Genomic DNA, 26,802 nt, shown 5'->3' with positions numbered 1-26,802 from the left:
TCCACTTCAGTGACACTAATCTAACATGTAATGAGAATTGACAGCCCCTGCAGGATCATTAACCAAACATTTTGATTGCTTAATTAACTGCCTGATCTCTCTTGCTCCTTTCCAACAAAAGCAGTTCAATTGTCCCTGCCAGCTCCATCCACACAGAAGTGAGCTGGCCTTTCCACAAAATCACTCAGAGCTGGCCATACCTGGGGTATGCCACATTATTTGAATTCTGGATGTCACCCTCAGAAATAAGTACTGTGATCTGAAACCCGCAGACACAGCCAACATGCCCATGATTTATTCATGAATGGAATAGGAGATGAGTGCAATGCATCCTAAACACCATGTATTAGGGAAAGGGATATTAGTCAAATTAAGTACCTTTGTTTCAACTTCACCACCTGTGATATCTTTAGATCTTTTCACAGCCTCACAGGCAGAAAACAGCTTTGAATCTGGCAAAAAATGTGCTTTGAAAATTTTTTGTGTGATGCTACAAAAGGTTTTACTAACTATTTTCAAAAGGACATGATATATGAAAGCAAAAAAAAAAAAAGATGAAGTATAAAATAGGAACTACTACACACTTTCAAAGAGAAAATTTTCCTTATTGGAATAATAAGTATCATAAGATATCAGCAAGAAACAAACAAGCAAGGTTTTGTTACAGACAAATGGGTACAACAAGGCGCTCTAGCTTGCATGAACATATGAAAATTCTGGCCTTTTGTCCTTTTTGTATAGAGAGCAAAAAGCAAGAGAAGGCAGGAATCTTAAAACTTCATCTTAACTTCACAAAGTTAATTCCACCTTCATTGAAATTGGGATGAAGGAGCCAAAGAAAATTTTTATAATTAAATACATTCAATTGATATTTTGCGATTTTATTTGTTCTTGCAAATGTGTAAGGTTTCTGAAACAGTAGAATCTGAGGCCTTTGATGTGTGATGGAGCTTTTTATTCTTCTGGGAGTGGAAATCCTGAACAAAATCATCAGTACATGGGATTGATTTCATCAGCAGCCTGGGAACTGCTATCCTAAGGGCTGGGGAAGGGCAAAGAGCACCTTCCAGCCTTCAGCAATAGCAAGAAAGTATCTTGGTGTGCAGGAAAGCAGCATGGAGCTGCACAGGGAAATGTTTCAGTCCAGAATTTAGTAAAGAAATGCAATACCCTAATTTGGAGACTTCAAACTAATGCAACTACTGGATTATACAGCAAGGAAGTATAGAACTTAGAAAATTCACTGATCAGTTCCACAAACAGCTGAAAAGAAAGTTGCTCTTTAGAAAGGACAGCCTACAGTGGGTAGGACTGGCAAACAGAGAATCAGTCTCAGGAGTGTTAGGGAAGAGTTAAAAGGTAGCACAGGGAGCTGGGTGTCACATGTGTCTGGGTATGAGTCAGGAACTCTGGGTTCGAAAGAGACCAAGCAAAGGTTGTACAGTAAAAATGTTGATAGGTTTTTCCTGAAGCTTTTGCTATGTGTGGTCATTGATTTGATCCAGTATAGCACGCTGTACTGTCTATGATATAGCAATGCTTTCAGAAATGTTTCCAAATGGATAAATAAACAGAAAAACCCTCTTGAAAACTAGCAGATATAATCACAGTTTGTACTCAGTTTGTAACAGCCAGTTGCAGTCTTTATTTTACGCCAATTATATCTCGTTGTAGGGACATCTCATAGAACCCAGGTGAACGATTCTCAGAGTAAAATGGTATTTGAAGTAAATCAATGAGGATCTGAACAGTGTAGAGATAAATAGAAAGCCCTTACTTTTAAGCCCATATAGTTGACTATTTCTGGAGCACTAATTTTATCTGTAAGCAAATCTGTGTCTTTCCATCACTGCTGACTTGAGAAATTCCAAGCTTTCTTAATTTCCTCCATCCAAGACATGGCTTTAGTAACAATTATTGCATTTGGATTATGTGACTTAATGGAGATCTTTAAGTACTTTAAGTACACTGAACCATTCTCAAGTGTGCTCATTAACTGCTCAGAAACTTCTGCACTAATTCAGTGTCTTGTGTCAGTGATTTACATACTATTTTTTAGTGTCCAAGCATCATCTCTGGGGTTTGTTAATTTGGTACTAAAACATCATGTCAAAAATCACAAAAAATATTGCTGCTGTAGTGGAAGGACACAGGAAGAGACAAAAGAAATATTATATATGGAAAATAATGCTTAGAAAAAAGCAGGAATTAATGAAAATATCATTCAGGACATTCATACTATTCTGTAGAAACAGTGCTACAGACTACTGTTCTTGTTGTCCATCCATAGCTTAAAACTATTTTACAAATAGGTTTGCATTGAAGGTTGTGAGGAAAATCTAGTGGTCTTCTCTCTCCACTTGTTTGAATTCCTCATCTACATTACAATGTCTGATACTGGGACCTAGATGGACTTGTCTAAGTGTTTACTTGTTTACTGTCATTTGAAATTCAGCTAGAAGCTTGCTTCAAGTTATTATTCACCAAGAAAAGAAGAAACAAAATTGAGCCTAATGGCTGTCTGTATCTTGGCTGGTTCTGTATCCTCAAACTCTGAGACTGCTCTTAATTTACTCAATATCTCTTCTTCCACTGTAACAAAGTCATAGTCTTCGTAGGAGTATTCAAAGTATCTCTTAAGTTCAAGTTCTTAGTAATTAACTATGATAAAAGCCATCTTGATTTAAATAACTGCCATGAAAGTAAAACAAACATTTGCAAGGCGATATCTGAAAGAATAAACAGAAAAATTGAGCAATGGCAGTGAGACTTTCTGATGTATAAGCCAGAGATCCTGCTGGAACCCACAGCTGGGAGGTCACACTGCAAGCCTGGAGCTGTCTGCACTGCTGTCCAATGGCCCCAGACAAGATCAGGGTGATTTAATCACTCACTGAAAAAAGTCAGCCAAAACCTTCAGAAGAGCTCACTTAGCACTGGTGCAGCTGATCCAAACTCTCCCCTTATGCTTTCTAGTGGGCTGTCAATTTATGTCAACACCAGGATCACATAGGAAAAGGTTTCAGACCCCTCTGTGGGAGGCATGTCGTATCTCCTTGGCTCTGCCCGTGGCAGGATGGATGCTCAAGGCTCACTCCTGCTGCATGTTGACACACTTTGGTCTTCCAGCTCCCTGCCCCGGCACTTGCACTCTTGGCTCAGTGTTCCAATCTGTTTTTTCCCCTGAAGGGTGTCATGTCTTGTCTCAGATGTAGCTGTGATCTTGTTTTCCTCCTGCCATAAAAATTCTGAAAATATATCCAGAGACCATAAATATTGTATCCAGAGACCAATGTCAGCAAACATGTCCATATAAATGAATGGGAAATATGTACAGCATCATAAAATATTCACAATATTGCAAAAGAAGAAACTGTATCCTTGGTGAAGTGGAAAACATGAGCTACAAACATGCTGTAAGATGAGTAACTATTGATAAGGGATTCTCAAGATCATATATAATTTAAACAATGGAAACCATAAAGCATAAGCAGGGATGAGCAAGCACAGTTGCTCTAAACTGTGTTTATGATCAGCAAAACACCAGATCAACATCCTGAGTTCAAATGATATTTCAGGACTTAAGTATATGCTTAAAGCTTGAGATGTGCACATAGTTGAATGGGCCTGAGAAAATGTGGTTCTTTTGTAGGAAATGGGCACATATTCCTAGCTGGCACCAATCTGTCACTTGTACCCCCAACAGATACAATAATACAGTATCTGAATGTTTAGAAGCAATAAAAATTTATGGCAGCAGATATCCATTCATTGCCTGTTGCTGAGGGACATGAAGTACAGATTGAATAAATATGTCAGGAATAGCAGGGACATAGTTAAGGCTGGGATAGGTCACAGGTCGTCTTGCAGGAATTTGACTCAGCATGTCCAAAATTCATGGTTTTACAAAGCCAGATGGCAAACTTTAAGCTGTATTAATAACAAAACCAAATACTAACTATTTTCAAGTTGAAAATGGAAGGGCAAATTAATCAGTCGAGCTCAAAAATTGGCTTCCTACTTAGCTGGTGTTGAGCTATGCTTTGATATTTGGCAGCCCATTGGCTACTGGGATTAGAGCTTTAATGAAGCATTTGCAATTAAATAGGTACAAACTGGACACTAGTGGAAGAGTGAAAGCCAAAATTATTGTGTTTTGGTTTGGGAGAATCATACAATAAATATTCAAGACATATGAAAGTATAGAGAATACTATTTTCTCATTAGTGACTTTGGCTGTGGAAATCACAGCACGCATAATCCATCAGCTGACACAGTGCCAGAGTGTTCCAGTTTGGAAATGAGATCAAGATTCATTATTTATGTTTAATGCCCCCAAAATGTACTACCTTATTAGCTTATTGGTGTAAAAATGTTTTCTTGGTCTGGTGGTGTGAAAGGCTTTTGCCTTTTCTGTCTTGGAAGATAAATAAGTGCTTTCAAATTATCTTATTTACTCAGAAAAGTTTTCATTTTTTCATATGCACAGAGCCAAAAAATGGTCTTCATGTAATCTAAAATGTGTAAAATTTCTACATAAAAGGACAGGAATGTAGACTACCAGTTGAGAGGTGAATTGTACCTGAACATCTGATTTTTTCAGGCTGTGTACCTTAGCTGCAAACTGGAGCAAAACTGGAAAGGTTTAACATGCAGTACATGTTTCTGAAAATTTAGGTTCTAGTTTAGCTTCACACATACACAATGAAAAATATTTAGCATGATCATTCACAGTTCCTCATGAAAATGGTCCTCAAGTAGTGATTGACTCAAATGGGAACTTCAGCACAGCTCCTCTCTTCCTATCACACCATTTTCCCACCCACTTTGTTCTACATGTAGCTTCCCCAAACCAACCCTCCCTTTCCACTTCCATTGTTCTAGAGCATAACTGTATTTTCTCAAAGTTAGATCTTAGCTTTTACCTCAGTTTATTCCCCAATTTCACAACTTCCTTTTTCTTGATGTTTTTCTTCTAATTTACCATTTTGCATTAATGTGAATTTTTCAAATGTGCTAAAGCAGTGGAAAACCAGTCAACCACAAGTTAGTTGCGAAGGTCAGAAGTTGTTTTCCACCCCACAAACCGGCCAAATACTCCAGTATCCAGATTGTCCAAAGAAACTACTATTTTTGAAACCCGATGACACATTGCATAAAGAAGGTTAAAACCACTTGAAAACATTTCCAAATGCTGAGATGAATAATTACAACTCAGAGGAAATAAACTATTCAGCCCAGACATTTGGAGAACATATATAGCAGTACAGTTGTGCTATTCATGGAGCATTATATGAATAGGAAATTGGAAGAACTTTTCTAGGCTTGTGATGAATACAGAGCACAATAGAGGGAGAAGATGAACTGAGACTAAAAGTCTCTTTATAGTGCTCACATTTCTTCCAAAGTATCTACGTCACAGCAGTTTCCATTCATCCAGGCACAATGGAGCAGCACCAGACTAAATCTACAGCTGAAATAAGTGACTGAAATGGCATTAATAGCCAGTTTTGTAATGGCAGTTGACAACAGATCAAAACCTAATGATTTTTGTGACTAATTCATCTGTCTAAACTCTCTGATTTGTATAAGTTTATAATTTTTTTTCTAACTTTTTCTGTTTCCTTCCAAAACTTTGGACTTATTAATGCAGTTAAGATCCCGTATCTGATGGGAGTGTAGGAAGTATAAGTGCACAGGTCACGAGGTCTAATCCCCTGCCCTAAGCCATATAAACAGGAATCTAAAAGTGGGATTTTTCTGAGATGCCATGAAGCTCTTTCAAAACCTCACTCCTCTGTTTATTGCAAATAACTTTCTATCGTCCGGCCTCAGTTTATGTTGTGCCAGTCAATATTTGACTTATTCTTATATGTAAATTTGCATAGGTACCAGAACCATAAAAAACACCTGCGGCTGATTTTTGTGCATCCAAGAACAGTTGTAACTCAACTTTAATCCTTTAAATCCATTATTATGTTTAAAAGCATTGCTTTAAATTCAATTTTTCATTGCAGTGAAACCAGAAAGGGCTGTAAAGTATCTTCCTACTGGATATCATGGGAGTGGGACAATAAAATCAGGGATCTCACGGTTTAAATTAAGATTCAGATTCTGTAAGCTGCTGAAAGAGTGGGACAACCTCAACATATCTAAGGCAAAACCCTGTCAGACTAGCAAGGGGAGGGGAATTGTGTTTGAGGGACAGCAGCAGACTTGCTGGACCCTGTGTGGGGACATGGGACTCCCCACGGCAGCCCGTCGTAGGAACCAGGCAGGGCCTCCTCTGGGGCAGGGCATGAAATGTCCAAGGGACAGGAGCAGTGCTTGGGCTGGATTTTTATCTTTGCATTCAGTCAAAAAGGGGAATTATAAATAGAAACCTTAATTGAGGTGTTTCCAATTAGACAGAAATGGACTAGGCCTCAATGACAAAAAAACTCCAATATTGCTTGTGTCTTTCAAACTGCTCTCAGCTCATGTTTGGGGCATCAGGACAAGCAACCAGAGCTCTACCTTGATCAAGGTATACACCGGGCTTTTAAAAGAGTTGAAAAAAACAAGCCCTACTTATTAAAAATATGAATTCCATATGTTTCATGACAAAAAGGTACTTTAGAGTGTCTAAATTGAGAATTTATTATCCTAATCCAAGGAACAGGATGTTATGGCCTTCAAAGGCAAAATGAAAAGGGTTTTTTAAAGATGTTGTGTATTTGAGGGAAACAGTGTTTTTCTTCATGTTTTTGTTGTTGAGTAATAAGGTCAAGTTAAGTGTTTTTGAAACAGGCCATATGATTTTGGTATTTATCTGAATAACAGAAGCTATAATCTGCAGAAATGATTAAATTGTCCAAATTCATCACCTGGCTAAGGCATCAACATCCTCCATAGAACAATTTTGTGTATTACTCAGATTATGTCTTAATTTTCAAATTGGTCCGCGTGAATGCAGTTCTGTATAACAAAATGTCCCCTTGTAGTCAGGATCCATTATTAATTATAATGTTATAAACTTGCTTACTGATTCCCTCATTATTTCCCTCAGTATTTTTTCATATCCTACAGAGACAGGCAGGCAAAGCCCAAGGCTCTAATTAAGAGCAGGTGAAGAATATAAGCAGGAAACCAGGGATAAGCAGCGGCCAAGGGCTATTACTAAATAAAGCCTTCCTTGAACAGAGAATTTCACAGCTTGATGGGATTGTGTTGAGAAGCAGTCTCAATTACAAAGGCACCAACTGAGAAATCCAGAAGGATTTCAACATAAATCGCAGTTCTTAATTTCGATTTCTGTTGTCTTCCAAATCTAATATCCATATTTAATGGAATATCCTGGGGTAATTTTTAGGATATGACATGAAAAATATTTATTTGTCCTGTGTGAAAAATCTGTAACTATTTTGATCCAACACATAGTTATTTAATGGCTCAATGCAACATATGCTTATTATTTAATGGTTTGATACAGTAATTCAACCTAAATTGCATGTCAGTCAGCTCATAATACATCCCAGTCTATGTTAAGATAAGGATATTAAAATATAGTTGATTGTAAATAATAGAACTTAACTAATAGGTAGCATTTTATTTTATTCAGTTGGACACATACAATTTGATTATTTAGGACTTTTTTTAAACATTGTGCAGGGAACCCATTTGCAAACTGGAATGACCTGTACCTCTCCAGAGTGACTGCTTTAGAAAAGTCACCCCCAAACTCCACAGACAGGGCAGTGTTGCAGGGGGGCCACACAGAGACTCGGCCTTTGTGGGGGAGATGCTGCTTTTCCTGAGCATGGGCTCTCATGAGCTCCCTGTTCCTCCTCAAGGTCCGTGTCAACACTCTGCCACCTAAGGGCTGACCTCTGCCTTGGTACAAGCAGAACTGGGAGCAGTGTTGGTTATAGCACTGGAACTGGGAGATAAGTGGGGATTTGGCTTATGCAGTGCCGGGGGAAAACAAGGTGTTCTCTAAAAGTAACCTCTTTCTACAATCCATGGCAAACTGAAACACACGCACACACAGTTTGCAATACTGTTTCTCTAACTGTCTGCTGAAGTTTTTGGTTCAGCTCTCTTACAGAGATGAAGGGAAGACTAATGGTCTTTCTGACTCTTCCACCCTCCCATCCACTGATCTTTACCTTTTCAAGTGTCCCAGTTAGAAGCCCCTTGGTGCAATCAGAGGAAAGGCAGTGTGTATATTCACATATATTTTGTGCTATATTCACAGCTGCCTGTGGGCCAGTGGGTATTGAGTGTAGAGCTGAGATTGCTGCAGCTGATACTGCCCAGTGTGACCATGCAGGAGTGGTCAGAGAAGAGTTTCCTTCTTTAAGCTCCTTCTGAAGTGCAGACTCCCTTATTCTTTCCCTCCACAGTACACTTCTTGTATTCTGGGGATAGCCATTCCTCTAATTACCCAGAACTTTCTTAAGGGATCCACTTCTGCATTTGCCATGGAAACCTGCAGGTGCTGCTGCCAGAACTGATGGGAACCAGTCCAGTGTCCCTGTTCATCTGCACCCTGGCTGTCCTGCATGTTCAGGCTCATCAGCTCCAAAGCAGCTCACTGCAGACATCAGGGTGATCTGGTTGTGGATCTGCCCCTTCAGCTCTGAGGGAGAGAGGGCATGCATGTGGGAGAGGACACTGATGTGCTTTGCAGACGTGCTGTTGGCTGCCAAAGGGCCCAGGCAGACACAGCTCCTACAAGAATTCACACAAGGTGGGCAGGATGAGAGCTCAGGTCTCCCAAAGGCTCAGAAGAGCCCTCTGGGTGGTGTGGCTTCTGTGATTCACAGAGACACACAGAAGGAGATGGACTCTCTGGTGTATGACAGCAAAAAAGGCTCCATCCTCTGTGCCTGCTTGGTGTCACTGCCAGGGCAGGGATTGCCCCACATGATGCCACCTTCTCCCTCACATGTACTCTCTCCTCTCTGCCCCCATCAGCAACACACCACTGCCAGCCTCTTCCATGTGCCCATTCCCATTACAGGTATAGAAATAAATATATATCTTTTAGGGGAAAAAAAAAAACAACAGCAAACCATGATATATGGTGTTGCCTCTACAGGAGAGACTTCACAGCTTTCCTTTGTTCTCACTGCATTATACTGTACTCCTGACAGACACCTGTACTTCTGACAGATAACTGGGCAATCAAGTTTTGAGCAAGCTGTGATAAATCAAAAATAGCTGCTGGCCATGGAGATGGTGCCATACACAACATATGGGGTGACTTGGTTCTGCTCTAGCTGTGTGCCATTCTCATGCCCCTGTAAGCACATGTAGGTTACAGAAAGCTACATATTCCTCAGTAAAGCTAGAGGCTGTTTTTCTTTAACATGTGTGTCTAACAGCTGCTGAATTAAAAACTGAAATATTAACGTAGCCACATCCTTCAGCATGGCCTTGACCTACTGAATCAGTAAGAAAATGCATCATTGTACATAGTTTTTAAAAACCATAAATAACAGAATTTTTGTGCAAAACTTTTAAAATTTTTATTCTCTGATTCCTCTTCAGTCCATTATGGTGCTATTGACTATTACTATCTGTAATGGCATAAAGATGTAAACACTTATTTGTTCACAGCTTTATATAAAACATCTCAGAGGAGGCTGTTAGGTTTGTGACATTAAAAACTGAAACCAGAAAAAAACAAAAGATCAAAACCAGAAGAAAACTATAGTGAATTACAGTATGAAATCTATTTACACACATTAATCTATACAACATCATAATCTGTACACTTTGTAAAAAATAATCACATTCATTTACATCATCTTTAATTTTTACGATACTTGACAGGTATAACAAAGATGACAAAGGATAGATTTGAAGTAATACTCATACTAATATACCAGGACAAAAAAAGCTGCAGGTAATCATAAACTTTTTACAGTGCTTTGGGAAATAGAGGAGTTTGGGACATTTCAGTCACTTTTTTTAGCTGACAATGGATTCCTGACATAGATTTAACTACAAGTTGCTATCATTGGGCAGAACCAGATTCAACAGTGTGGTTAAACCGTATCACAGAATGCTCCTTTTAAATGTTATCCTGATGTATTGTTGTAACATACATGTTAGAACGCTTTTTAATTTTACTTTTTTTTCAGCAACAGAATAGCACTGCATCCTAACTTCTGTATTTGGTCATGTCAGGGTAGTACTGACAGCCCACAGCTGATATAGGCACTCATGGCAACACAAAGGTACTTCTATTGGTAAAGGTATTTCCTGTATCACTATGCACAGACAGTAATTGTTCAGGCAATGACCCCTGTACATGTAGCAGCTTTGTCTGCAGGTTACTTGCTAGTTCTTTCTTTTTGTCAGACACATTTAGGGCTTGATTTTTCCTTAAGGATGTCTGAAAAAAATCTGTATAGACTGAATTTGGACTTCATCCCAAATCACTTTGCTGAACAGGGCAAATTCACAGTTAACAGAAGATTATTTTTAGAAAAATAGAGGACAAATGATGCAGATGATTCATCTTAGTCTTTGCACATGGACTGTGTGACACATGCACCTGGAAATGCCTTATTTCATCAATCTGCCCTAGACACGGTCTCTGGTTTGCTGAGGGTCTATGCCTTTTGCTTTCCCCTTTGGCATGTTAAAAGCAAAGGGAAACCTAGGTTGAATGAGGATGTGAAGCAGATGCTACAGACTGGGGTAGAATGGCTCCAGCTTGACTATAGAAGGTTTTTTGTAATGCTATTTGCCACCAATTATCTATTGCTGCTACAGTACAGTCTCATTACAAGCTTAGATTGGGTATTCCTCAGCTGGCTGCCTGCAGTACAACATAAAGAAAATTTTGGGTACTGTAAAGTAAAACTTTCTTTTAGCATATAGCCCCTCCTACAAAAGGCAAAAAGCCAAACACCTAACCCAAAACAACAAACATTTGTTGGAAGTTGAGGCCAGGCAAATCAAAATGGGACATAAGGTTGTTGGCTTTGTCATGGAAGGCAGGGACACCTGACCAAATGAACTGTAGGATCCTCCACTGCCTGACCTTTTGAATTACACTGCACATTTCTTGGAGGACGAGTTTGGCCAACCCAAGGTAATTGGTTTAAAAAAAGAATATCTGTGTAATATTACCCAGACAGCTTAATGATCTCTTTTGGAGGGACACATTGTGTCTGATTTTATCTATGGAGTGAGGAATCTAAGTACTAGCCAGCTACCCCAGGCTCAATTTATAGTAAGTACAGAGGAAACTAGAGCAGCTTACCTGCCTCAGATGCCCAGCTGAACATGGAAGGAGTCATCTTCAACTAGTGCCTATTTCTCTATGATGACTGTGGAAGGCACTTTAAAAGTGTCTTTAGCTCAGTGACAAACATGCAGCTTTTAGACACCAAAACCAGGGCAGATGAATTTCACCTGAGTTCATCGAGCACCCAGCTGAAATCAACTTTGCAGAGGAAAATTTAAGTCACTGTCCATATATATACTTTTAATTGTGATTAGTAAGTGGAGAGCAAGCTGTCACTACGTTCCTCAGGCATCAGCAGCAGGTAATGCTGACAGAAATCACTCAGAATTCATGGTGCCTCCAGGGGAGGTAAAGCACAATTAACCATGGTACTGGGAGTGAACTGTATTACCACTCTTGTTCAGTAAGTACAAGCTGTGCTTTTCAGTGGGGATGGACAAAACAACCCAGGTTTCCTGCCTTGAAGAATTTACAACTCAGTTTGGACCCTGATGCAACAAAAGGGAAAAAGGCAGTAAAGGAATAAAGAAAGGGAGGTGCAGGGAAAGGTTACACTTGTCTTGCAGCCTCAACTTCCTCCCCTGATGCTGCTAGGACTGAGTGAGAACTAGGATTAGCCATGACAGAAGGCCAAGTGATGTTGCATTGCATTGTTCTTTAGAGTCACCACAGCACAGAGCAAGAGCATTTAATCCCATACTCCTCAGCAAAATGCAATGAAAGACAAAGCAATGAGAAGCTGTCTTGTTCTGGGTGTTGTAAAGATGAAAAACATTGACCAAGTTCTTTGTTCTGCATGTTTTACAGACCTTTTTATATCATGTGTATCTGTCCATAAAAAGGCAGCTGAAAGCCAAACTGGTGATAATAGGGTTGATCCTGTAACTTTGCATAAAATTATTTCGAAATCAGAAATTTTCCGGGAGAAAAAACAAGTGAGTGCAGTGCCCTCTGTGTCTTTACTGCCATGATAATGGTTGCACAAAGCATTATGCAGTTAAGCAGTCTCACAGAACGGTGTTTAGATTATCTGCATTTATATTATCAATAGAGAGATTAGGTTCTCCAAAGTACTGTACTTTTCAATGGTTTGAAAGAAATAAATATACAGCACTTCTCTCTCCTGTGTGCCATTCTTTGCATGTCCACATTGTACTTTACAAACTTAGTGATACCTCTATGGTCTCCCACCACAAATTTCTCATGTGGAATTTCACCTTACATGAAAGGTAGAATCAAGGCCAAATGCATCCGCACCTTGTTAAAGGAAACAATGCTGGTTTGTTGCAATATAAAATGTATTTTCTTATTAAGGCTTTTCATTTTTATAACCCAGAAATAATTAAAATGCAGATTTTTTTTTCCATGCTCACCTAATTAGAACAAAGACAGCTTTCTCTAAGACAAAATGTGTTATAAACACATATAATTGGTGATGCATCATGCAGAACAGACTGATGGAAATGACTGCCTGAAACATCTATTTCTGTGCTATAATTCTGTCTGTGTGTCAACTCGCTCACATAACCTCATTTGAGCAAAAAGATGAGCACACTTGAATGCTTGTCACATGTGCCTTTCTACCCTGGAAATTAAGGGAAAAAAAAGAACATCCTGCATGTCACATCTCAGGGAACTGAGCAGTCCCACTGCCACTGCAGACAAGGAATCCTAATGTGCACAGATGTGTTTTAGGTGTAAAAGCAGCTCCCAAAGCTCCAGTGGGTCTTCATATATTTGTAGTTAAGAGCTTGTGATAAGTTTTTCCAGAGATCCAGGAAACATGCTAAAGTTTAGCAGTGTTTCCTCATTTGAAAGTCTTTGGGAATATATTTCATTTAAATAATGTGTAGGGGCACCTCTTTAGACCCCATAGGAATGTCCTTGGGCAGCCTACTTCCATCCAGAATCTCATAGTTACTTTGCCAAGCAGAAAACATTATGAATGATCTGGAAGTGATCAATAGCTTCTTAAAACTCAATTTTGTTAAGTGACAATTCTTTGAATGATTGTTGTTTAACTCAAATGATACCTACTGGTGTCATGTAACATTCAGCACGTTCTGCAGTCGTCATGGGAACCATGGAGCCTTTTCTATCTTTGGTCTGACAGAACTTTGTGTGACTCCATGGCAATCCCATTAAAACAAATTGTGTTTGACTGATAAGTAGCTGGACTAAATCAGACCAAGAACTGTAGCGACACTTTGACAGCTGCTGACAATATTCCCAGTACTGGTAATATTTTCAAGGATGTACAAATATGCCTGCCAAGAGATGCCCTTGCTGCTGGTTTTCCCTTTACCTGGAAAGAGTAGGAATCTTGGATTCTGCTGGCTCCATAAAATCTGTTGTCTGAAATGGTTTGTATGAAAGGGCAATGGTTTTTATGGAGGTACTCATGCAAATACATATTATTCCCACTTGTAATGTAGGGTGGACATGGTTAACGCTGACATGGGAAGAGAGCATCACTGGGTTTATTTCTTTTAAAGAGTGGAAATGCTATGTATATTTTTATAAGTCTGTCAGTTCTCTGCCTTTTGTTTTAAAACATGGCTAAATAAGAGTCTTGGCATTGTTGAAAATCCTTCTTTATGCCTTTTATGGTAATTTTTAGGGATTATGTCTATTTTTTCTGAAGTCATGGTCAGGACTAAATTTTAAATCATTTCAGATAGATATAGAACTGAATAAACCTAAAAGAATGTACATTTTTCATTAAATGTGAGTTGTAACTTCACTGCAATATTCCTTGTGGTTTGCAGTCAAATATGTTGCTCCTAGAGACAGATTTCAATGATAATACTGTAAAAAATGGTATTTTCCATGTGTAATGTGCTATCCAAGGCTGTTTATCCTATCTGAGGCTGCTTTAGCAATAAAACATACCTCTTCAGAAAATTCCTTCATGAAAGATCAACACAAATCTGTGACTTTAAACAGAAGAGAACAACTGAGAACCACGACATTCAAAAGTAATATAGTAGTTTTTTCTGTATGGACTGTAAAGGTGGCCCTACACTCTGCACCCAAACATTAAACTAGGCACTTTTGAAAGTAACAACAGAATTGGAATCAAACTCTGTAGAAAGTAATTTCTGAAATTTATACCATTAGCCTAGAAGTACTACCTTTTTCCCCTCTGTGTAAATCATGTTCATGATTTCCTGGATTAGCACGCTGAACTCCCAGTGCGGTTAATTATGGTCTTAGATTTATTTTTTTTATTATTTTTATTTTCCATAATTAGAAAAGAATTTCCTAATCCTTAAGGCAATGTTTCCTTAGTATAAATAAAGTGTAAGAAATTGTCTTTCTTCCAATCTTAACCCTTACATGTGCCAAAGAAGTCTGCACTGAGCAGGATACCCTGCATGGATCTTGAAGCCATTTTAGAAGGTAAAGGGACCTTTATGGAAAATGAATTTTTGAATTGTTACGGCTAGTAAGCTGCAAGAGAACATCAGAATTAATATGAATACCATTTGAACAAAACAGAAAGCATCCATGTGGCAGGCTTCTCCGTTATTAACAGCTTGGCTGTGCAAACCAATTCCCCAAATACCAATATGTAGAAAAGCAAAGCACTAAACTGTACATGTTATAAAATATCACATCAAGCTGCATGATGAATGATATATCCCACAGTTTTTCATGTTTAGGGGGATCTAGCTCATTTATATCATGGTGGTCTCTGTCTGCATAAATGAGTGAGCTCTGGAATTCCGGTGGAGCTGGGAAACACTTTCTGATCCATTTCGGGAAATGGAGCTGTGGAGTCTGTAATCTCTGCCTGCTGTCTGCTTCCAGCACAAACTCCGCCACTTCCTTTTCAGCTCCCCCTGCACCTGCGTTAAAAAGAAAATGCACAATAAGAGCTGAAAATTTTCTTTTATGTGAGGAACTGTTCCGCGTCTATTGGCGGTCACGTGGGGATCTCTAGGAACAGAATTACAGAATGGTTTGGATTGGTACAGACTTTTAAAGATTATGTAGTTCTACCCCTTTCTGTGGGTAGGGACAATTCCACCAGACCAGATTGCTCAGAGCCCCATCCAGCCTGGCCTTGGGATGGGGCTTCCACACTTCTCTGGGCAACCTGTTACAGGGTCTCCACCACCCCCACAGAAAAGATTTTTTTCCTTCCTAAACCTACCACATATCAGATTGAAAGTGTCCTGACACTACAGGCCCTGCCAAGAAGTTTTTTGCCATCTTCCTCACGATCCCTTCTTTATATACTCTAAGGTAGTGTCAAGTGTCCCCAGATCCCTCTCCTTTCCAGGCTGAGCAATCCCTACTCCCTCAGCCTGTCTTCATAGGAGAGGTGTTCCACCCGTCTGAGAATTTTTGTGGCCTCCTCTGGACCTGCTTTAACACGTCCATGTCTTTCTTGTACTGGTGACAATTCACCTCTCTTGGCCTGCTGGCCATGCTTCTTTTAATGCTGAATAGAGTTGGGTTTTTGGGCTACAAGTGCACACTGACAGCTCACGGTCCACTCTTCACCCCCACATCCTTCTCTGTTGGATGGCTCTCAAGCCCTCTGTCCCTCAGTCAGCACTGCACAGACCCAGGCGCAGGACCTTGACCTTGGCCCTGTTGAACCTCTTGAGGTTCCCTCCCCCCTCTCCAAAAGCCTGCCATGGCCCCTCTGGATGGCATCCTTTCCCTCTAGAGTATCCAACCAACGGGCACGTAACTGAGGCAGACTGCTGACACTGTCTGTGAAGAGATGCCCTAAGGTCACTTTCAAAATTCAATTTTGTATCACTTGTGCTGCAACATTAGGTTTCGGGGTATCGAGCTATTTATCTCATTACTTAAGGCATAGAATCGAATGATTAGCCTCAAATCAGGCATCTCATGTATATCAAAAACCAGAACAGCACTCAGGAGAGCTGAATGTTAACTGTCTGTGCAGGCAGGTGTCTTCAGACAGATTCCCTCTGTCAGACACTGCATGGTGGCTGAAATCAAAAGGAATTCCTTGCATCTTTCTCAGCTGAGACTATGAAAGCTCTGACATGCTGAGCACTTCTGAAATTGTTGCTGTTCTGAGATTTAGATACTGACAGAACATTACCCCTAAATACTTACTAAATGGTATTTCAAGTTCCAGAAAAATTTTCAAGCTTGTTGCACCTCACTTGCACATTGCTTCTAACAGAGCTAGATTAGATCACGCTAAATAGCAGAAGACACTGGCAACTCAAGTTTGCAAGGAGTTAAATTTTAAACAGCTCTTAAAGCTCTTCACCCAACTGCACTGATGTCTCCTCTTGTATAAAAACTGTCACAAATACATTGCACTAATAGGAATGCAGATATCTTGTAAAACAGTTTAGTGTATCAGAGCAGAATTATAGGGGCACTTATACATTTACTAAAACCTTATAAATTTATAAACTTATAAATTTACTAAATATTTATAACCTTATAAATTTACTAAAATGTTTAAAATTCTCTGTAGGAAAGGTGAGACTTACTTCACTGTTCAAAAAACAATACAGGACTGCAACAATCAAGCCCTGGAAAGAGACAACATTCCTTAGTTAGTAGGCAGCACTCACCTAGGTCAATAAAACTTCTTTTGAATAAAAAACCTTAAAATTTACCTGAAAAGATCCCAAACACAACTCAAAGATTATTTTATAATTGTTGGAACTGCGGTCAGGAAATAGAGCAAACACAGTGTAGTGAACTCCAAATAATGGAATAAGCAACAACGTGGATTTTGCAAGTCTCCTGGGTAAAGGAAAGAGAAAAGGCTGAAATTTAATGATGAGCTCTTGTTTTACTGAGATGAATGTGTAACTGTATGGTTAGTCTGTACATTGCACATGCAGAGTATGCAAGCAGTACCTAGGAAATGTAATCCTGATCATCTCAACTGTGAGATTTTCATGAGCTCCAAATACTAAAACTTCATAGCTTTACTGAGGGTATTAAGCATACGCCATTAAATAATTTTCAGCATTGTCAATTACAGAACACAATTTAGCAGAAGATACTACTGAAGTTAAGGAAAGAGAACTTAAAACTTCTAAGCCGAACTGCTCTGACAAACAGCTTGTGAAACTACTGGAATGATAAATTGCCACTTTTACCTTATCTGTCATTTATTTTACTCTAATAACACGAGTTTTATATATTCTACAGGGCCAGTCATGCACAGTTTTGGATGTCTGGTATCAGATAAAATTTAAGAAGTTATAATGTTGAGTTCCATAATTCATCAATGTCTTGATGAATATAACTTGATTCAACAATGAAAGGATGCTGTTGTGAATTCATGTATTTTAACAGAAAAGTTAAGGTATTTCAACCAGTTTTATTTTTTCAGTGTCATTCTTCATGGCTTTGCTTTGTTCATAATGTCCCAGGGCTGCATCTGTTTATGTGGAAACAATAATTTCTGACAGCAAAGCTTCTCAAGAATAGTGAACCCCTCACATCTAAAGATGATACCAGAAGCAGGAAAAATAGAGATTCCTTAGCAGAAGAAATTAATTTACAACTGGAGGAGATGACACTGGCAGTAAATTTCCTGGTTTCCCAAGTGAAATGGAAAACTGATTTTATTTGAACCTAGCCTTATTCACTACAAAAGCAAAATGAACAACAAAAAGGATGGAACCAGCTACAAGCAGGTTCAGAGGAAGGAAAGAAAAATGGTGACTTGCATGAGTAGTATTCATTTTAGATTCATATTTCACTTTCACTCCATGCTTGGCTTAGTAATTTTTTGTCTAGTTGATGCTGCTTTTTCTATACTGCACTTACATTTTAGTAAAATAAAGGGACAAACAAAACATCCTTATTCTTCTCTGCATTTTAGAAAATGCATTTGCAATTTTATAAATGAGCCTCTCAGATCTTTTAATTTGCTCTGTAGATGCAGTTTCTTGAGGAAGTTAATCTACTTTCCCATGGGTATCGGCTAAAGACCAGAAATGCAACCTTAATCAGACAATCAAATGCTAAAAACAAAGAATTTACAGGGCTGAATAATGAAGTACAAGGTTGCTATTAATGTGAATATTTAATATTATAAAGTGCTACAGTAAACTGTGGAAAATGGTGGGACTGAAATTAAGGGGAAGCCTAATTTTCAAAAAGTAAATAAATACCACATGGAAGCAAAGAAAACTTTATATCACAAGAAGTAAACCTGAGGAGATTTCCTGCCCATAAGTTGGCCACTGTGCTACATAATAATGTGGCAACTGCACAATTTCATCGAGATTCAATAAGCTCTCCCACGTGTTTAGCTAATTGAATCACCAAACACAAAACAAGACCCTTGTAGCTCTGCAAAACAAACGTGCTTGTCAGTCCAGTTGTGCTGACTTTTCTGTCAAAATTTTTCACTTTTTTTTTTTCACTTTTTGCATCAAACATGTCACGTTTTCTGCAAAACACATAGGATCCTGCTTCTCTTGCCGTTAATATTTTTTATTTCTGCATACCATGTTTTATCAGCTTTTAGAACAGGAATTCAGTATTTTTTAAAGGAAGGAAAGGTGTTATCCTTTCCTTTCCAGGAGCACATTTTCAAAGGTCACTCACATGGCTTTGGATTTTCAGTGTACGTGTTCAGTTTTGTCACTGAAGTATGATATTGACACCCTGAGCTGTCAGAGTCTGTGTCTGGGCTTTAAAATAAGACTTACTACAACAGACTCTTGATTGCAGATTAGTACATATCCAGGACCTCTTAAAATAAACAACAATAACAGATATGGGAATAAAGAACAAAACCTATTTTTGCAATGCATTTGAATTGTGTCCCAGCAACCCTTGTTTTTAGAGCTTTGGAAACAAAGAGACATTTTAGGATTTGATGTTCAAACCAAAGCACAAAAAAAGAAAGTCTGAACAAAAATGAAGTTAATCTAAGCCAGAAACAATTGTTTTCCTCTAGAAAAGTAAAGATGGTATTTTAAATCAATATAAAACTTTACAAATAATCTAAAAATTTTTGGTAACAACGTAACTTCTTTACAGCACTAACCATATATTTAATGTTTTTAGGAGGCTGAAGGAAATATTTTGATTTTGAAACTTTTCTAAGTCAAAATGAAACATTTATATATCGAAAGAAAGATATTACTCTCTATGTATTTTGTATCAACATATTCATTCATGGATTAAACTCAGATTCAAGAATAGCTTGTTGGTCTTTCTGAAATTAAATATTTTTATTTAATTTAGTGTTTGATAAAAATATATTTATCCCCATTTCATCATAGTTGTATTTATTAAAATATATCTAAAAGTAGTTCTAAATTAAATGTAATTGTATTAACACAGCAGTTACTGGTTTTCAGCAGATGAAACCTTAAAGAGATTATTTTGGTTCTGTCTATAATATCTAAAAATATGACTCACTTGTACTGTGACTGGTCATTTCCTCCGACATCTGGAGATCTTAACTTCTGCAGCAAGATTCTTATAATACTAATGAAAAGTATAAAATTCACCTAAAAAGAAAACAAATACAATGGTGATTTCTGAATTCTCTGCTCAATATGCAGCACAAAGCAATGCTTATCAAGTTAGACATGGAGTAAAGTCAGCATGGGAATTGAGCACCTCCCTCCAGAACCCCTCAGCTCTGCAGTGCCAAACCCATTGTGTTCTGCAGCACCAGTTTTGCCATGTCCAGCAACCACTGAATGCCCACCAGTGCTGCTCTGGCTGGCAAAATCTTTGAAAGCCGCAGCTTTCAGAAATAACCTCCTTCCACTACTTCAGCTGAGGACGGGTTTCCCAGCAGGATGGGACACTGCATGTGGTTTTCTGCAATCAAGCACTGCCCTAAATTGTCACAGGGATTCACAACCAGAAGCCCAGAGGCAGTTTTGACCCTCCCTTGCTCCTCAACTCAACTTTCAGTATTTTCTGTTTCAATTAGGGTTAGAGAAGATTGCTGCACAGTTGATCTGCCTACTCCAATCAAGCACAAAAAGGGCCTCTCACAAGTATCTGAGTGTCTTGGCTATTGATGCTGACATTATGAATGAAGAAATCACAGAATAGCTGGGGTTGAAAGGGTCCTCTGGAGATCATCTAGTCCATCTGAATCCCTGCAGCCTAATTCTCATGACAGCCCTCTAAGACAGAACAGAAGCATTATTTTATTTTGTATTTTATTTCATATTTTACTTTACAGGAGGGCACTTGCATAAAAAATCCTTATGATCAGAACATAATCAGTCTAGCAAACTGAAGTATAAAAGTCAGTATATGCTAAGTCTCACTCCCATTTTTTCTTCAGCCTATGACTTCCAGCTTCCTCTGGTCACCATCCTTTCTGGTGTTGGATTCTTTTGTGTGGCCTAGAAAACTGCACAGTAACTACAGCACATCCATCCTGAAACAAGGGAACAGCTGGAATCCACACCTTCAGAGCAATGTGTGCTAAAAACTGCAGCTCCAGCGACATAAACAGCTGCATCTAATGCACACAATCATAGCATAAATTAATCTAGAGAAAAATTTATATCACTGTGAAAGTGATATTTTTGTTGTTTTAAACTAACCCTATCCCAAAGCACAAAATCAGGAGGTGGGGTACCTAACCAGGCAGAGTCTGTCTCACTGCTGTAAATCTCTGTCTTCATGGTGGAAGATGATCTTGAAGGTCTCTTCCAACCTAGTGATTCTGTGATTTGGAACAGTCACATCCAACTGAGTAACTCTGAAGTGTGTACAGCAAGAAGTGTGAACGCCTGCCAAATGACTTCTCTCAAGCCAAAATTCTCAGGAGGAAATGCCAGGGAGGGTTCTGCCACACCAAATTAAATGAAGCCATTCCCAATGTGCAGAAGTTGCTCTCACGATACTGTTGGACAGAACAAACGTTGCTGCCTGACCAGTCCTCCATTTGTTTAAATCACAACTCTCTTCTCAGTCTTCACTAAGATCCAGCTGCAGCTCAGGTCAGCCGGTGTGCCCTAGGATAACTTCCACTTCCAGGTCTAGGACTGCTTTGGAGGAGCACTGCCTTCTGGCACATGAAGGCTCAGATAGCTGTTCAAACTGAGCATTCAGGGAACAGACTCTCCTGTAAACACCAGGTGGTTTGTTTTGCTTTTATCTTCCAACATAGTTTCTTCACTCTGGATTGTTCCCCATTCTCCAGCTCCTTTGAGGTCCAAATATTCCCGTCACGCTGTAGTTCTGTTGCATGCTCATTTGTTCATAACATAAAGCATCTTTCAGGCCTTACCTTATATAATTTCCCACATATGGCCTACTCTTCTTTCTCTTCAAACTGCAGAATTCACTCTGATGGCAATAACGGGAATATCTCCCAAAATGATTTTCAGCAGGCACAGATTATAAAGCAAGCCCAAGCATAATGCAAATTTCTGAAATCTTGTGTAATCTAATAATGCCCTAGATTTTCTGTCTACAATTTTAAAAATGAAGCAAGTATATCTATAATACATTAATTTGCTCTCCAACTATTTTCAGAGATGGACATATAACCATAGTATATTATGCCCAAAGTTAATTACACAATCATTACAGTGAACAGGAATATTATTACACTATTCCAGTAATTCTAATGAGTTCCAAACAGGAAAAGCTCCGTGAAACATTCTCAAATGGTATTATTTTGCAAATACTTCATGTTCAATATATATTTCAGTAGGCTACCAATTAAAGAAAGATATACACAGCCATACTTTTTTATGACTATCAGATTCTCAATTGCAGGACTATCTATTTACACACAAAATCAAATCTGCAATTCATTGAAAAGTATAATTAGATTTTTCCTTCCTCCAGGCTCATGAACAGGAGAGATGTTAAAGAAAGAACAACACACAAATAAAAGCAACTGCTCATTTAATAGGAGGCAGATAAATTTTGAAGGCAACAAATTTTAATGGCCCTGGCATCTGTTTAATATTTCTCCTGCAGTACAATTTCTTTTCAACTAAACAGAATTCTTGCCTATCTGTAACTAGCAGTAAAGAATAATGACTACATGCACTGCACAATGCTGAACAGATCTATAATTCATGCATCAAATTTTACTTACTATAATAGAAATTAAAATTGGTATTCGTATAACCCACCAGGGACCACCATGCTCATTTGTATCCCAGCAACTATAAAAAAAAAGAGGGAAAATCATGTTGACATTAATATCATCTGGCAAGCAAGACCTATGAGGAGAAGTATTTCTTATAAACAAGTCAAAGCATACTAAAATAATGCCTGCTCTAGCCGAAAATTTGGCATTCAATCATTTCCTGCTATTAATTTTGTTTCCTTTGTTTTAATATACATACTTGATTTTCCCACCAGGAGCACTGTGTCCAGGTGTGGAGTCCTCAGTGTAAGAAAGACGTGGACCTGCTAGAGCAAGTCCAGAAAGGACCCCAAAGGTGATCACAGGGCTGAAGTACCTCTCCTACAGAGACAGGCTGAGAGAGTCGGGGGGGTTCAGCCTGGAGAATACCAGGCTCCATGGAGAAATCATTGTGACCTTTCAGCACTTAAGGGGGGTTATAAAAAAGAGAGAAAACGATGTTTTGCCAGGGCATGTAGCAATAGGACAAGGGAGTATGGTTTGAAAATGAAAGAGGAGAGATTTAGATGTTAGAAAAAAAAATCTTTACTCATGAAGTTGTAGAATCATTTAGGTTGGAAAAGACCTCTGAGATCGAGTCCAACCTTTGACCAAGCACCATTAGACCATGGCACTGAGTGCCACATTCAGTCTTTTCTTGAACACCTCCAGGAAAGCTGACTCCACCACCTCTGGGGCAGCCCATTCCAATGCTTTACAAACCCTTCAGTGAAGAAATTCTTCCCGATGTCCAAACTGAACCTGCCCTGGCACAGCTTGAGGCCATTTCCTCTTGCTCTGTCACTGGTTGCCTGGGAGAAGAGACCAACCCCCACCTGGCCACAGCCTCTGTGCAGGCAGCTGTAGGCAGTGATAAGCTCTCCCCTCAGTCTCCTTTTCTCCAGGTTACACAACCCCAGACTTGTGCTCCAGACCCTTCACATGCTCCGTTGCCCTTCTCTGGACACACTCCTGCACCTCAATGTTTTTCCTGTAGTGAGTGGCCCAGAACTGGACACAGGTGACAGGTGTCAGGATGTGGCCTCACCAGTGCATTACTCTGAGGGTAAGGAGACCCTGGCACAGGCTGCCCAGAGAAGCTGGGGATGCCCCATCCCTGGAAGTGCTCATGGCCAAACTGGATGGGGTTCTGAGTAACTTGAGTGTGGCATCACTGACCATGGCAAGGAGGGTTGGAGCCAACTGGTCTTCAAGGTGCCTCCCAACCCAATCCATGCTGTGATTCTATGAAATCAGCTAAAACATCAGGCACACTGGGCTGTACCATTAGAAATTATGCAGGATGTTGACCTTTGTGGGAACCAAGCTTAGTTTTGCTTTGTGTAAGGACACTTCTCTGAAGTGCACTTAATGCGGACCTCTGGGTGGCAGGAAGATCTAAAGCAACTGACAGGTGTAATTGAAATTACAGTTTCTTGTGAGATAGTTAGGTTATAGATGCCTGGAACTTGTTTGTGAAAATGAGACTGAACCTGAAGCTCTGTCTGAAAAATTGAATATTTAATTTTCACCCTGGGCTCAGCACTTTTGATCCAAATATCTAAGTGCTCAGAAAGGTTATTCAGATTAAAGATTAATTACCTTTCAGAATTCCTCTGTAATCATAATGACAAAGGAGAAAGGAGTTTGCCTTTGGTTTACATGTTAGAGGTCTTGCGAAGAAAGCCTTGAAATTATGTAGGACATGACTTTTCAGTTTAATTACAGAATAAATTGAAAAATAATAGTTAGTCGGACAAAACAGGACTGTGCAAACTGTTTGTCCACTAGTTAGGAATGTTCTCCCATTCCTCGGGAGCGGCAGGATCAAGTCAGATCTTCCTACAAAATTCTTGTCTCACTTCCCCGTCGCATGCCAGGAGCCAGGAGCCGGGAGCCAGGCTTAGCTCTAGTTAGCTTTAGCTTATGTGCATCTGACATACTCTTACATCTCTTCACTTTTGAGAATGTAATTTATATGTACCCAAAGTTATCTACACTTCAATCTTCTGAGCTGCTAGTTAGCAAATTAGAATGCCCAGAGCCTTCCTGCACAGGTTGCAGCACTGAACCCAAGGACCCCATTGCTGTTTTAAACATTACTTTGGCTTCCCAAGCAGATGGCTCTAGATGTCAGTGCCACGGAGTAACAATATTCACAACCTGCTCTCTGAGTTTTTCAAATAAACATAAAGCATAAACCACAGCTGAAGAGCTCCCAAACACCTGTCCTTGTGTTGCCATCTCTAAAATTTCTGTGCTCATCCCCTCCAGAGGAGCAAACCACCTTTGTGTGAGAACACCATCCAAGGCAAGGACTGTACAAGCATGGGGAGACGTTAAGCTGCTCTCCCACACACACTCACCCAGTGTCCTCTAGAATGATCCGAGTCACTGTCCACGTAATAATGAATATCGTAGGAATTCCTGAAAAATGCGAAAGAGTTTGAGAGAATGACCACAAAAATGCAAGTCCAAAAAAAAAAAAAAAAAAGAAAAAGTAAGTTTATTTCTCATAAAAATGCAGCCATAATTACTAATACACACAAAAAAAAATAAAATAAAAGCCTTTCTTCTGTTTCTTGGAAGGTGTCAGAGTGACTTACAGGGAAATAGATACAAGTTATGCATTCCCAATGCACCTCCTAGGACTGCAATATAAAACAGAAGTATAAATCATTTCATAAGGAACCTTGTCCACACGCTGGTTTATTCCCATTTCCCAGCAATACCCAAATGTTTTACGACCACCTATTACTGAAAGTATTAAAGTGTTCCATATAAATATCACTGCACTTTCTGTAAATGAAAGGAATATATTTATTTACAACCAGACGGACAGTATTATTGGGCTTTTCAAAAAGGAAAATTGCATAGTATAGCTCATGGCCATGCAGCTAAACTTTAATTTTCCTCACAAATTAGGACACCTCAATCATATGTTTTGCAGTGGCAGTCCTTGCATCAGAGCAATCCCTGGGTGTGATGCAGGTGGCACAGGTGGAAGCTGTTCCAGGGATCAAGGCAGCAGTGATGCTCCAACAGTTTTGTGCCTGCACTTTCCCGAGCTACAGCAGCTGTAACCTGTGCTGGAGCTGAGCTGGGGAACCTGTGAGTCTGAGGGGTCACCAACAGAGACATTTCATACCTTGGTATGAAATACTGAACCTGACCAACACACCCACACAGAAAAAAGAACATTCCTGGAAGATGTGTAAGTTCTTACCCCATCCTATCAGCAGGTAGATCGTGAAGTGTCTGTTGGGGGAGAATATTAGCACAAGGAGGATGTGGAGGTAAAGTCCTTCTACCAAGAGCCAGTAAAAGTTTGCCATAACACCATACTGGAAAAACACCAGAATTGCCTTGCAGCCCACCTGAAACACGAGGAGAAGGATTAAATTTGTCACAGGAAAGATGGCACATTGTTTTATTATTTCAGCCAAAAATCTTAGCTGTCTTTGTAATATCAACAGACCAGGTCCAGTAGAAATTTTTATCTTCAATCAATAAAATTGTGACATTGTAAATGTTACTGTATATATGAAAAGAAAGTGAATTATTAAAGTTATTTAGATGGCTCTCATTGCAAATTCACTCAGAAATTTTGAAAACTTCATAGGATAAATACAGAAAAACGTGGTGGTTATAAAAAAAATGCACACTTCTGAAATAGTTTATTAATGAATGGCTATAAAATTAAATTATCATCTACTAGGAGTCTAATAAATGTATTAAAACCTCATGTGACTTCCTAACACAGTAAAAATCAACAAAGAAACTATTTTTTTTTTCAAAGCTAAATGTGAAACTGAGTGAAAATATAACTTTATGCGATGACTAAGTGGACTGGAAGGAAAAGTTGGCTGGACTTTTGAAAACAATGTTTTCCCTTCAGAAAATATATTAGAGTTTCTTAGTTAACAAAACACACAGACATGTATCAAAAAATGATACTTATAGTCTGTGTGCTGCTCTTCAGAATTAATTTTCAGATGTCTGTGCTGCTGATGTTCCACGGTGCTGGCTGCTGCTACTTTGGTTCTTCCCAGCAGGAATCTGGGATGTGAGAATTGAATAAGAAAATGTTCATATGGACTGAGAATGTGCTGAGAAATGTGATGACACAGTGAATGTAACAGACCAAACAAAGTGGACCAAATAAAATCTCTAGTTTCTGTCCGCTTTACTTACTTCTCCATTTTAAATACCCTTCATACCTGCATTTTTCTGTTAAAATTCCAAGTACACCAGATACCTAAGCAGGTAACTTACTCACTTTCAGTGATTGATTCCTCTCTTTAAACATAGATGTTTACTAAGAAATGAGATGCAGTCACCAGCTGCTAAGACAAAAGGGCACAGACCTCCGCAGGGATACTTCTTTGTATTTATCAGCCCCCTGTGATGTCTCAGATACCTCAGTGCATCCCAAGTAGCATTCATGCCTGTGTACATGCAT

At 39.1% G+C, this 26,802-nt stretch overlaps 1 protein-coding gene across 2 annotated transcripts in view; it reads right to left on the bottom strand.

The window, feature by feature from the left end:
• Positions 1–994: 994 nt before the first annotated feature.
• VIPR2 (vasoactive intestinal peptide receptor 2) overlaps positions 995–26,802 on the bottom strand; it is a 57,964-nt gene continuing 32,156 nt past the window's right edge. The window contains exons 7-14 of one of the 2 annotated variants that reach the window (XR_010723468.1): positions 25,567–25,717; positions 24,707–24,767; positions 22,308–22,377; positions 19,643–19,734; positions 16,867–16,996; positions 16,738–16,779; positions 11,261–15,096; positions 995–3,248 (exon numbers count right to left, since the gene is read on the bottom strand). Coding sequence is in view for 1 of the 2 variants with exons in the window: in XM_066200655.1 (XP_066056752.1) it covers positions 14,926–15,096; positions 16,738–16,779; positions 16,867–16,996; positions 19,643–19,734; positions 22,308–22,377; positions 24,707–24,767; positions 25,567–25,717 (717 nt within the window). In the remaining variant the exon portion in view is untranslated. Of the gene's footprint in view, positions 3,249–9,500; positions 15,097–16,737; positions 16,780–16,866; positions 16,997–19,642; positions 19,735–22,307; positions 22,378–24,706; positions 24,768–25,566; positions 25,718–26,802 lie in introns of those variants that run through there. The other variant, XM_066200655.1, reaches the window with a different exon arrangement.

This window comes from Chamaea fasciata, unplaced genomic scaffold (genome assembly GCF_029207755.1).
Source record: "Chamaea fasciata isolate MVZ Bird 193981 ecotype frontalis unplaced genomic scaffold, bChaFas1.0.hap1 SCAF_1, whole genome shotgun sequence".
In the NCBI taxonomy this organism is placed as follows: Eukaryota; Metazoa; Chordata; class Aves; order Passeriformes; family Sylviidae; genus Chamaea; species Chamaea fasciata.
Note: the sequence above shows the minus strand (reverse complement) of the source record. Positions and strands in the feature narration are given on the sequence as shown.